This window comes from Theobroma cacao, chromosome 6, assembly GCF_053813885.1.
Source record: "Theobroma cacao isolate CCN51 chromosome 6, ASM5381388v1, whole genome shotgun sequence".
NCBI classification, from domain to species: Eukaryota; Viridiplantae; Streptophyta; class Magnoliopsida; order Malvales; family Malvaceae; genus Theobroma; species Theobroma cacao.
In genome coordinates, this window is record NC_142644.1 from 19,097,621 (window position 1) to 19,109,218 (window position 11,598).

The following is an 11,598-nucleotide window of genomic DNA, read 5'->3' on the forward strand; positions in this document are numbered from 1 at the left end:
AGGGTGGCTCTAATACAATGTTACAAAAAGAGATATTGTATTTCGAAATTATGTATTATTACAAGAGTGAATAAGGTATATATAGGGTTAATCTTATTCATAATTTAACTCTAATTAGCTAACGGTGTAATGGTCTAAGTAGCTAAATAGGGAATCATAGTATAATATTCTAACAGAATTATTGGATTTGTACAATTATATTAACAATTATATCAACTTGAACATCTGAAATGAACAAATTCTAGATTGTGATTAAATTGTTAATGTACCTTTCATCCATATCAATCTGTAAGTGAATGCACTCGTTGTCAAAAAAAATATCAAGAGGAAGAGGACAACAGAGAGAGAAAAAAATAAGGAAAATACAATTTTTTTGAAGATGCGAAGTTTCATTTAAGAGAGAGAGAGGGAGAATATTCCTCACAGGGTGGAGAAACTCAACTCCAATACGGAGCAGTGTCACTTAAGAGCTACTACTTGTTACATCACAGTTGTAAGAAAATGAGAGCAAAAATAAAGTATGGCGATTGTTAAATATTGTATTGCCTTTGCTTGCATCGAATTAGCAGCCACTGGTAGAGACTTTCTACCTAAAAAGGCACGTTAAGTGCACCATCATGCTTGTAAGCAAATCTTTTTTTTTTTTTTTTTTTTTTGAAGATCTTATGCAGTGCAATCACCATTGTGACTCACAGAATGAAAACAGATTCATTCTACCCTGTAAGTTAATGACCAAACTATAACAACAAACCTTGTCCAAGAACAAGGGCTTCACAGCCTTTGACTACATGAATCCTTTTCCATGGTTTTGATCTCTCGACTGACACATTGTAGCAACCTAACAAGTAACATGATGCTCAAGACCGATAAATTAGAAGATTTTCAAAAATAAAATGGAAATGAATTAGTATAACAGAACATGTCAACAGCTACAATGAAAAGAATTAGTTATAAGGGATAACTTAGGTCCAGCTGTAGCAAGAGTTTCACTAAGCAAACTCCTTGTTATGTATTTCTTGCCAAGACATCCCTAATGAGTTGTTTTGGTGCTGCAATAGATAAATGAAACAAAGATCATGAGATGAAAACAAAGACTATGAATAGATTAGTAGAACAAGAATCTGGGGTAGAGAATTCTTTGAATCCGGTCAATCATTGGCTTCATCTTACCAGGCAAACCAGTGAACATCTCGAACTGTACAAATGCTTGATTGATGAACATCTGTGTTCCATATACAATAGTGGCTCCAGACTCCTGTGCTTCTCTTAGGAGTCTGGTTAACTTTGGAGTGTAAACGGCATCAAAGACCAATGAGTAGTGTTTCAAAGCTTCCTTGGATACGGGTGTCTCATCAATTCTTGGTTTCATTCCAACAGATGTAGTATTAACCAGATCCAGGTGTTGCACCACTGGATGCTCTTAATCCCTCTTCAATAGCTTCAATAGCTCCAAGGTAGTCAATATTGTAACCAATCAATTTGCCATCAGTTCTTCTCTTGATCATGCAACTAATTTGCTCCTATTGACTTGGCAACGGGATCAACCTCATCACAGCATTTAGGTCCACCCTCCTTGTGAGGAATACTATAGCTGTATCCAGCAAAATCAGGAGATGAATAAGTGGTGATAAAGTTTGAGACATTGTCAACCAACAAAGGTAGATATATTCCATTGAAACTGGTGGATCTAAATGCTGCATTGTAGAGGAAAGGACTGTTGCTGTGACCAATAGGATTTCCAATAACACCATGTACTTTGGTATCAGGTCCAATATGCCTCATATTGTATAAATCCAACAATTCCTTCACGGTTGGTTGCCCAGGGGCTGTATTACTCCTGCCTCAAGTGTACTAAAAGTGAGAAACCCCCCAAATTTTGCAGCAAGGATCCTTGACATCAAACCCCTCTCACCCATAACAGGTCCTATCATTGGGACTTGAGACAGGGAAACTAGTAAACAAATCTATAAACTGATATAGATAATATCCCCTCAGTCTCTCATCTTCTGATTGTTATTAAAACCGACTGCAACATATATGGAGACATCTATTTATCAGGAAGCAGCAGCTCCTCTCGTTCCTGGTTCCCGATATCAACGGCAATGAATCAAATTACCTTGAAATTCAAATAGTTAACAAGTCCCTTACCGTTCTTCAAGCATTGGCTCTCGTTTCTTCAGCGTCATTTTCTTTACCTATATATATACTGGATTATTATAGAAAATAAATTTGTAGTAGTCACTAACAACATCATAACCAAACCCAAATCTAAGTTCGCAAGTCCAAAATCATCTGCAAGTTTTGATAATACTCAATGCTTCTTGTTGGATTCCATAAAGCAAATACATCCTAAACTGAAATCATTCAAAGCAAGCAAGCCACGACCTAGATGGCTACTAAAATGGATAATACAGTCGAATCATATTACCTAGTGACACCAGGTTTGTATGAGAATGAGGCTGAGATAGGAGCTTGTCTTGAATGAGTACTGGTTGAGATGGAGCTTGATCAAATAAGGGCTGTCAATTAGAGAGCACCATAACTTGGGAAAGCATCTCAAGGGCAGGAGATTCTTAACAGGCAGACGGCTTAATTCCGCCTTGACAATATCCAATGGTAGCTTCAACATTGATGCTCAAATGAAGTAATCAAGAATGTTATTATTAAAAAGGCTTTAACCAAATGGTTTTTCACCAAAGTAACAAACCGCACTTTTTAAAGAAAGCTCAGGAAATAAACCTCAGAAACCTGTATCCCTTTGAAACCATAAGGCCTTTACTTCTTCAATTAGGGACTCCATTACCCATTTTCTCCCCCATTTCCAAAGCCACATTCCAAATTCCGAACTAAATCGGAGATCTAGTTTCTATTTATACAGCCATCAAATCCCTGAATCAATAGTGGAAATCTGTTAGAAATCTACAGAGATATCGCAACTTCTTAGAGATTTAACAGCATTGACCACATTAAGGGAAACAAGAGGTTCACAGGCTTCTTAAAAATTGAAAACTGAACTAGAAAAAAAGATACAAGGAAATTTGGAAGGAAAGTCATTTTTTTTTCATAGAAAGGACGAGCACAAAAGACACCCACAATTCTACAACCCAACAAGCAAGCTGAAACAAAAACTTGTCGAATGCCTTTGACAAACTAAAGACCATGTCATGCATCTGTAGCCTTATCCCTCTCCCCGGTTTTCCCTTCCCTGCCGATATGAAGGCCGCTCTCAATCTTACGAGTGACCTCATCAGCCACAGCCTTCACTTTCCCACTAGGTCCATTTCGAGGAACTGAATCATTCTCTTCATGATTCACCAAGCCTATCTGCCATATTCTAATGGTACCATCTTCAGATCCTGAAGCATAGGATTCCCCTCCAGGTGAGAAACGTACACAGTGGACAGGACCATGGTGACCCTTGTTGCAACCTACACGCATAAAGCACAACACAATTAGAACTCTTACCACTATGACAAACACCAACAAAGGAAACATCATCTAATCAGTTCTATGCGCTACATAAAAACTATTAAGCACAGGCCACCTGCTATTCTAATGGGATCTATCCTTTATATTTCTCAGATTTTTTTTATTTTTTTGACTTGCAGCAAAGCTATCATTTGAGTTTTTGTTACATGGAGTATTAAAGAACACATTATGATGCACTTTCATAGGGCACCCAAACACCATCTGAACATGAGATCTAAATATTTAAAATAAACAGCATTCAGCAGTAACTAAACATTGCCAAGTATCAAAAAGCTAGACAGCCATTCAAAGACAATGATAAAATGATCGCATTAGCTATTATTGAAGCCTTCATCAATATTGTTGCTCATCTCACAATATCAAGGGGCACCTACCAATCTCTTCTCCAGTATGGAAATCAAACACATGGACCCACATGTCTTCTCCTCCAGCAATTAACTTATTGCCATGCTTTGGTTCCAATGAAGCTGATTCTACATTGCATGGCATGTAGTAGCTTTTAACCAATCCAAAACTAATAAGAGCAAATACACGTCAGCAGCCATGGTGTCAAAAGAACAGAGTCTGCAAAAGTAGTCCAGCTCAAAACTTACTGATTTGCATCCCAAAACTTAACAGTAGATCCATCAGCAGTGGTTATATAGCGACCATCCTGACTCACTTCAGCACTGGTGACAGGTGATTTGGTCTCAAGTGTTTGAACAATTTTGCCACTTCTTAAATCCCACAACCTATACAGTTAAGTTTACAGGTAACAAGGTTTAGGAAGTCAAGTAGACAAACATATCACTGCTATAGTAAAGATAAAGACAGTATAAATGGATGTCTTACCACAAATTTCTTTTATTAAATTTTTAATAAACTAATGCATCAAAGGTTCATAAAACCTCCAAAACCATCCAATATGGTCGACATGTGTGTGTCTATATATATTTATATATATATATAGAATACGTGATCAATAAGTCAATAAACTAAACTGAGATCTCTCATTTGTTCTTTTTCTTAACTTTCCTAAATTCCATCAAGTATCTAGGAAAAATTACAGCTGACTAAAAAACAATTTATGAAGTCAATCACCGAATGGTGGGACCAGCATTTTCTTCAGCTAAGTAAACTCAACCCAAGGAATGTTCTGTAATAAGGATGCATAAATGCAAAGTGCCCTAAAATTTCCATGCTTGACTTTTAAACTTAAGAAACAATGTGCATCCATTAAACTAATGACAACACATGCAGATAATAGTCCACCTATAAGACACCTTATCTCAAAGTCCTCAAGTGACACAATACTATTTCAAGACATATATGATACCTGTGACAAATCAAATATCTTGTCTAAAACAAACTCCTAACTTGAAAAAGAAATCATATCAGTTGAACAAAATCATACCTAACACCACTAGTATCAGTACAAGAACTTAAGATGGTCTGGTCACTGTGGAGCCATGCAACAGTTCGAATTGAACCAGGAGAATTACCCACTTCTCTTGGCAGTGCATCTGGACGATTCAAATCAAATATTCGAAGAATTTTCTCAAGTCCGCCCGTAGCTAGAAGGTGTGTATCCTGTACAAATAATAATTTACTCAGATGTAAATTAATTGCAATCTAAACTCATTGAAGAGTTTATTAATGAACCAGGAATGTAAGTGCAAGAGGCAAGAAGTTAATTGCAATCTAAATTCACTATTATATATTAAATAAAACCTACATTTAAAAATATGTGAAGGTCCCATGAAAAAAAAAAAAAACCATTAAAAGACTCTGCAACTTTAGTCCAACAACAAGAAGAAATACAACCTTCTTGCAATAATGTCTAAAGCAAAGAAAAAAGTAGTGCTTATATATTATCACAAAATTAAGTTGGTCATGGGAAATAAATCTGATATACTTGTTAGCCCACAATGGGCACTACATAAGCATTAAATGCAGATCTATAGTTATAATAAAAGGAAAAAAAAAAAAAGAAAGAAATATTCCAATGGAAAAATAATTAAGTACTACCTCTGAAAAGGAACATGCTCGAACAATATGCTTGTGTTCAAAAGAGTGCAATTCATCTCCGGTCAATGCATCCCATAATTTCCTGGAAATATTGGAGGAAAATAATAAATCCCACATCTCAATTACCATCATTACTGACAATTATACTACAAGGGAGAGAAAGAGAGAATAAGAAGAAAAGCTTCATACATATATAATTCCTTATTTTCTATACTTAGAATGGTAATTGCACTTTGGTAATAATGCCATTTTAGAAGAGATCTCCAGAAAAGGTTATAGTAGATATCTTTTAATCATTAATACAATTAGCATAAGTGAATCAACTGAACTTACCAAATACAAAAATTTCTAACACACCTGACATAACCAATCACATAGAGCATAGATTTTTCATGCTGCATGTGTGTGTGTGTGTGTGTGTGTGTGTGTGTGTGTGTGTGTTTTCATCTCAGAAAACATCAATGTTACTACATAAAGAAAAAGAGAGCAATTCTTCCAATGGCAATCATGCTCTTCTTTTTACTTAATCAACATAGTGAAGAAAAAAAAACAATTTGCAAAGCCAACACTCAAGCTCACTAACATACTTCCCCTCACAACTAGTTAATGAGGGATAAAGGGCCCCGATAGCCCACAAGGATGAGGTCCCTTTTTCTTGATATAAATGCAAACGGAGAAGGAAAATTCCGCAGCCCCGCCCCCCCCCCCCCCAAAAAAAAAAAAAAATTGGTGATTTTTTTCTGAATAAAATTACATACGCAGAAAAATCAGCCGAAGCAGATGCAGCACGTAACGCATTGGTATCCAGGCAGGAGCTCCATACTGCACCCTTGTGTCCTTCAAATGTGCCAATCCAATCTCCAGTCTCCCCATTTCTTAACATTGGACTGGAATCTGCATTTACAATGCATCATCAGAAATAGGTTTATAAACAGAACAGTTGAACAGAGTAAATCCACATCACAACATGCAAACACACTCATTGTCATCTACTTCTAAGAAAATAGTAATTAGAAAATGTTATCATAGCAATATTACCGAATTGATCTACCTAGAAAACCTATAAAAATGGATTACAGCAGAACAAATGATCAACAAAAAAATGAAAGCAAGCCCCATAAAAACCTGATTGCAAAATGATCATTCCATTTCAAGTGATAGAACAAAGAAAACTTACAGTTCCTTACAACAAAACAATAGCTAAACGCTAACTCAACATAATCCTACTTCAAGACTGTACCACCGTTTAGTATTCACATAACTACAGGACTACTTAAGAATTTGCAGTTCAATCTAATAAGAGTAAAATGATCACAGCATAACTAATCAAAGAAAACCCAGTTCAAAACGTTAAATAATAAATTCAAAACTAAAAAACATATGATCCACAACAGAGTAATTCAAAAAAAAAAAAAATCCAAACCCAATCCAACATTCATGTCACTGGATTCAAATACAAAGATGATTATACCAAAATGATCACTAAAACAACATTCTAAAGAAAACCCAAATTTAAAATTGGTAGGAATCAATCAAAATTTAAAAGCCATACCTTTACTGGCACTGATAAGAAAGAAGCCATCAGGGGTGATGGGGCTGTAGAACAAATCAACCACCGGTCTTGAATGCCCGTGGCACACTAATGGTACGGCCGCCTTTCTCTTCTCCATTTCTCCAAATTAACAACAACGACGATGACGGCGACAACAACAACAACAGTGAAATCAAAAACTCAACAAAAAAATTATTAAATTAATCCTTTTAGATCAAATTTTGCAAAATGAAGGGAACAAAAGGAAAAAGGACCAGACTTTTTTTTCTTACTGTTAACAAAATGGGTCAATATTGCATAACTGGACTAAAACACAATTGTTCTTGTCAGAATTTATGATACTTAAGACAATAAAAATCTTTTTTTATTTGTTAATTAATTATAAGAAGGGGATAGAGAGGAAACCCTAATTGTAGGGTTCCATTTTTCCTTTTCTTCAATGATGTTGGAAATGTTTTAAAATGCTAGAATAATGTACATGTTTGTCTATGGAAAATCAAAATTATTTTTTATTTATTGCAAAATACAGAAAATAGAAAAAAAAAATATCGAAAGGATATCTATAAATACATATAAGGGCTTTCAGGGCAGGGAAGGACGGGGAGAGGAGACCCTTTTATAGTAGCTTTAGATTTTGGCATTTTGTTGGTTTTGCAAATAAAGGTTTCTATTTTTGGGTAATGTAAATTTTAGCACTTCTTTTCAATTTTTTACCCATCTCACCAGCAAAAATATAATATCATGTGCAATTGAGTAACTCAACTTTAATTTGGCCCAATTTAAGAATTAAGGAATGTAAACAAGTTGTTGTTATATGGGTATCCGTAAGTACTCGACTCAATAACATAGGATTCGGGGTACCTTAAATTATAAGATGAGTTCGAGTATGATTTTTAATACTTAGGTTCATGTAAGTTTCGAGTATCACTTTTAGAATACCCTAATCTCAAACTCGATTATATGATGTTTGATGTTATCTTAATATATACTACATTTGAATATGATGTTTGATACTATATTTTTAAAGTTTTTATGTTGTTTTATTGTTGTGTGAGTTATTTTAAAAATTTTTATGGCTTAAATTTTAATTTTTAGTAAATTGTATATGAAGAAATGTAAAATATATTAAGGTTTCGGGTTCCGATTATTAAACAAGTATCATATACAAAAAAAAAATTCTTGTATAGTTAGGTATTTAACAAATTCGGAGATTTAATGAATAGTATTATAAATTTGTTTTTGGATAATGTTTTACAATTTTATCTGAATTTTAATAAAATTCAAATACTTTGATAGTTAAACGATATCAAAGTTGAGTATCTCAATGATAACAGACACCTTACCCAATCAATCTTAATTTAATTAATTCCATATTCAATTAAGAGAGGAAGGAAATAGAAAATAACATATTGAAAATTTAATGACAAAAAAGAATTGAAAGGATCTCAACAATTTCATTGTGGTGGAAGGAATACTCCCGTGCATATCAAACCAAACCTTCAAGAAAGTAATAAACCTTTCTTAAAAATGATAAAAATTTAATTATATTAGCTCATTTCAACATATTCAAATAAAATAATTTAAAACTTGTAGAAGCGGTTGAGTGGTGGCAATTGATCAAGTCAAGATAGATGATATTAAACTTGGATTATTTGTGATCATTAATGTTCATGTCATTTAAAGTTGGAATTTGTGAGACCCCGTCAAGCTCGATTAAAAGACGGTATTATACTGAGTGATATAATTAAGTTAAATCGAGCCTTGAACTAGTTTAAATAGGAATTTTAAGAAGAATTTGAAAATTCTAAAACCCACAGAATGGCTTAGAATAGTGATTCGGAGTTCAAGGTCCAGTTTGGAGTCTATCAAGAAAATTGACCGATTAGGGATAAAACGGTCATTTTATCATTTGATGATAAAATGGAGATTTTTAGCCAAGATTTGATCACATTTGACCAAGAATAATTATCTGAAATATAATTATGATTATTGGAGTATAAAATGATGTTTAGTAGTGAAAAAATGTGATTCTCGGTATTTTTGGAGCACAAGGGTAAAATGGTAATTTTACCACTAGAGGACTAAACGGAAATTTTTATAAAATGATTTTTGCACCATTTGGTTAATATTGATCAATATTAGTGTTATTTGAGGTTGAAAAGTAGAAATAATGTGATTCCGATACATTTCGAAGTATAGGGGTAAAATCGTAATTTTTTCACCTCGGGGGCAAATCAATAAATTTTTCACCCTAGTACTTGTCAAGACCAAGGATTTTAATTGTGGTAGGATTGGATAAATACCAGAATATTTGTGGTGGAAATTTAAGAAGAAAAATTTAAAAAGTTAAAAAATTAGGCCAATAAGCATGTGACACGTGGCATGCTTGATTATTTTATTATTTTTTATACAAATCAGCCCATTAAACCCCCAATTCTCTCACCATATTCGGCCTAGGCAACCAGCAACAAGAACAAAGGAAGAATAAAGGAAAAAACAAGAAAACCTAGGTGAAAATTCAAAGAAAAAGTGAAGAAATCAAGGAAACAAGCTAGGTAAGTTAGAATTTCTTTAATTCTTCTTGATACCTAGCGTACCCATGCTTTTGTTCTTGATTTCCATGGTTGAATATTGAGTTATCATGATGAATTCAATTCTGAAAAATGGGTATGGAAGAGGAATTGTTGTTGGAATAATTTGATTTTAGACTATGTTAGTGTTTAGGGATAGTTAAGCATGGTTATGAACAAAAACACAAAAGAAATATTCAATTTCTCTAGGGTTCCTTGTTGGTCGAACCATGAGGGCTGACTATCAATGGGGGATTGTTTTTATTTCAAGGAAAATGGCTTGGAAAATGATGAATTAAGGTGAAACGGTTATGTAGAAAAAAAATTTGGTGCTAGTGCACCAAATGATCGAATTTTTCTATAAGGAACTATGAGAGTTCTAATGCTGAATTTGGCTTTATTTAAATGGTATGTGGTAAATTAAGGTATTAGAGGAGAAATGGATTAATTTGGAGGTGATTTGGATACAATCGCCAATTAATCGGGGTGATAGGTCGAATTTAATCGATACCGCGATTAAGCGATAATCGGATGTATTTTTGCATTTACATATCAAGCATTAGTAATTTAAATTAGTTTATATCAATTTAGGGACAATATAGTAAATTCTTCGACTTTGTTATTTGTCAAGGTAGTGAGACGTCCGAAAAAGGCAAAGGAATTGCACCTGAGGACTATTAGTCCGAGTGCACCCGAAATTCAGATTTTCGACACTTGTGAGTGGACTGCCTTCAAAACTTGTTTTGGGAAATATAATGTAATTGCCACCCATTTGAATGAATTATCAAGTTTTTCATGAAAATAAGTGCCTTGGGAACAAGCTTTTGAAAAATGGTTTTATGTTGTAATATGTGATTGCTATGGATTCATGCACTATTGTATTATGATGATATATATATATATATGTGTGTGTGTGAGTGTGTGTGTGTGTGTGTGTGTGTTGTGCATGATGAATGATATTGTATATAATGACTGTAACCGTGTGTGTGCACGAGGTGGAGAATGCGCATGCCAGTGATGGTGGTGGCGTGAGAGATAGATGATGATAGTGCCCGTGTGCACGATGTAGGGGGATGCACATGATGGTGCCGGCTATGTACACGATGTGGGGGGATGTACATGAGCCGGGAGTGATTATGATGATATTGATGTTTGTCTATATAATTATGCATATCTAGATTTATGAAATGAAAGCTCATGAATGTGATATATGATTGACATATATGTGAAATTTGACACATTGTACTTTGAGAATTTTCATGAGTTTTATGTTGATTTTGTTAGTTTAGCAGGATGGCTTTTGTTGAGTGAGGGAAAATGTTTCTCTTGTTACTCTGTTTTCGCTGCAGGGAGAAACTCTCAGGTTTAAGGACCTTTCACCAGAACTAGTTCTCGCTGCAGTGAAAAACTTTCTGTTTCTAGGTAACAATTTCGCTACAGCGAAAAACTTTCTGTTTTGTCTCCTATCTTGTCCAATTGCTGCCTTATTTTTCACTTCTTTGCTACCATATCTGAGCATGGACTTCCAACATTTAGAACAAAATGAGTTAAGTTTAAAATGAGGGGTTTTTAATATGAATGGAACTAAATTGCATTGTTTTGAAACAAGTGCATCATGATTTTAAATTCTCTCTTGTTGTTGTTGCTTGTTCCCTTCCTTGTTCACTCACTGGGTTTATACTCACCATTTTCAAATTCATGTTTTCAGATCACGAGGCAGTCGATAACTAAGACGAGGTGTCCTTGTAGACTTGTGTCCATCTTTTGGTAGGTGTCTCGGCATTCGGTAACTGTATATTCATCCGAGTCACTCCGTTGGAAGTTAAGTGTTATTTTGTTTTGTATAGATGAACTTAATGTAAATTATTAAAATATATATTGTAGACATTGTATGTAAATTTTTAAGGAGTAATGCCAGTGCGAGTTAGCAATGTATATCACTATTTTGATTCAAAGTTATGAAATATGACTTAGTGATAT

General features: G+C 34.3%; 1 protein-coding gene and 1 pseudogene across 2 annotated transcripts; both read right to left on the reverse strand.

Moving 5' to 3' along the window:
* Window positions 1-879: 879 nt before the first annotated feature.
* Window positions 880-2,800, reverse strand: LOC18595793 (bifunctional 3-dehydroquinate dehydratase/shikimate dehydrogenase, chloroplastic-like; annotated as a pseudogene). Its single transcript, XR_016027167.1, has 4 exons — window positions 2,749-2,800; window positions 2,579-2,634; window positions 1,171-1,964; window positions 880-1,049 (listed from the first exon to the last, which is right to left on the reverse strand). The product of XR_016027167.1 is annotated as a bifunctional 3-dehydroquinate dehydratase/shikimate dehydrogenase, chloroplastic-like (transcript).
* A 237-nt stretch (window positions 2,801-3,037) lies between these two features.
* On the reverse strand, window positions 3,038-7,632 carry LOC18595794 (uncharacterized). The gene is made up of 7 exons (XM_018123766.2): window positions 7,049-7,632; window positions 6,255-6,390; window positions 5,497-5,578; window positions 4,883-5,058; window positions 4,083-4,220; window positions 3,864-4,003; window positions 3,038-3,428 (listed from the first exon to the last, which is right to left on the reverse strand). The coding sequence occupies exons 1-7, from the start codon at window positions 7,164-7,166 to the stop codon at window positions 3,163-3,165; spliced, it is 1,056 nt and encodes a 351-aa protein (XP_017979255.2). The 5' UTR covers window positions 7,167-7,632; the 3' UTR covers window positions 3,038-3,162.
* Window positions 7,633-11,598: the final 3,966 nt, after the last annotated feature.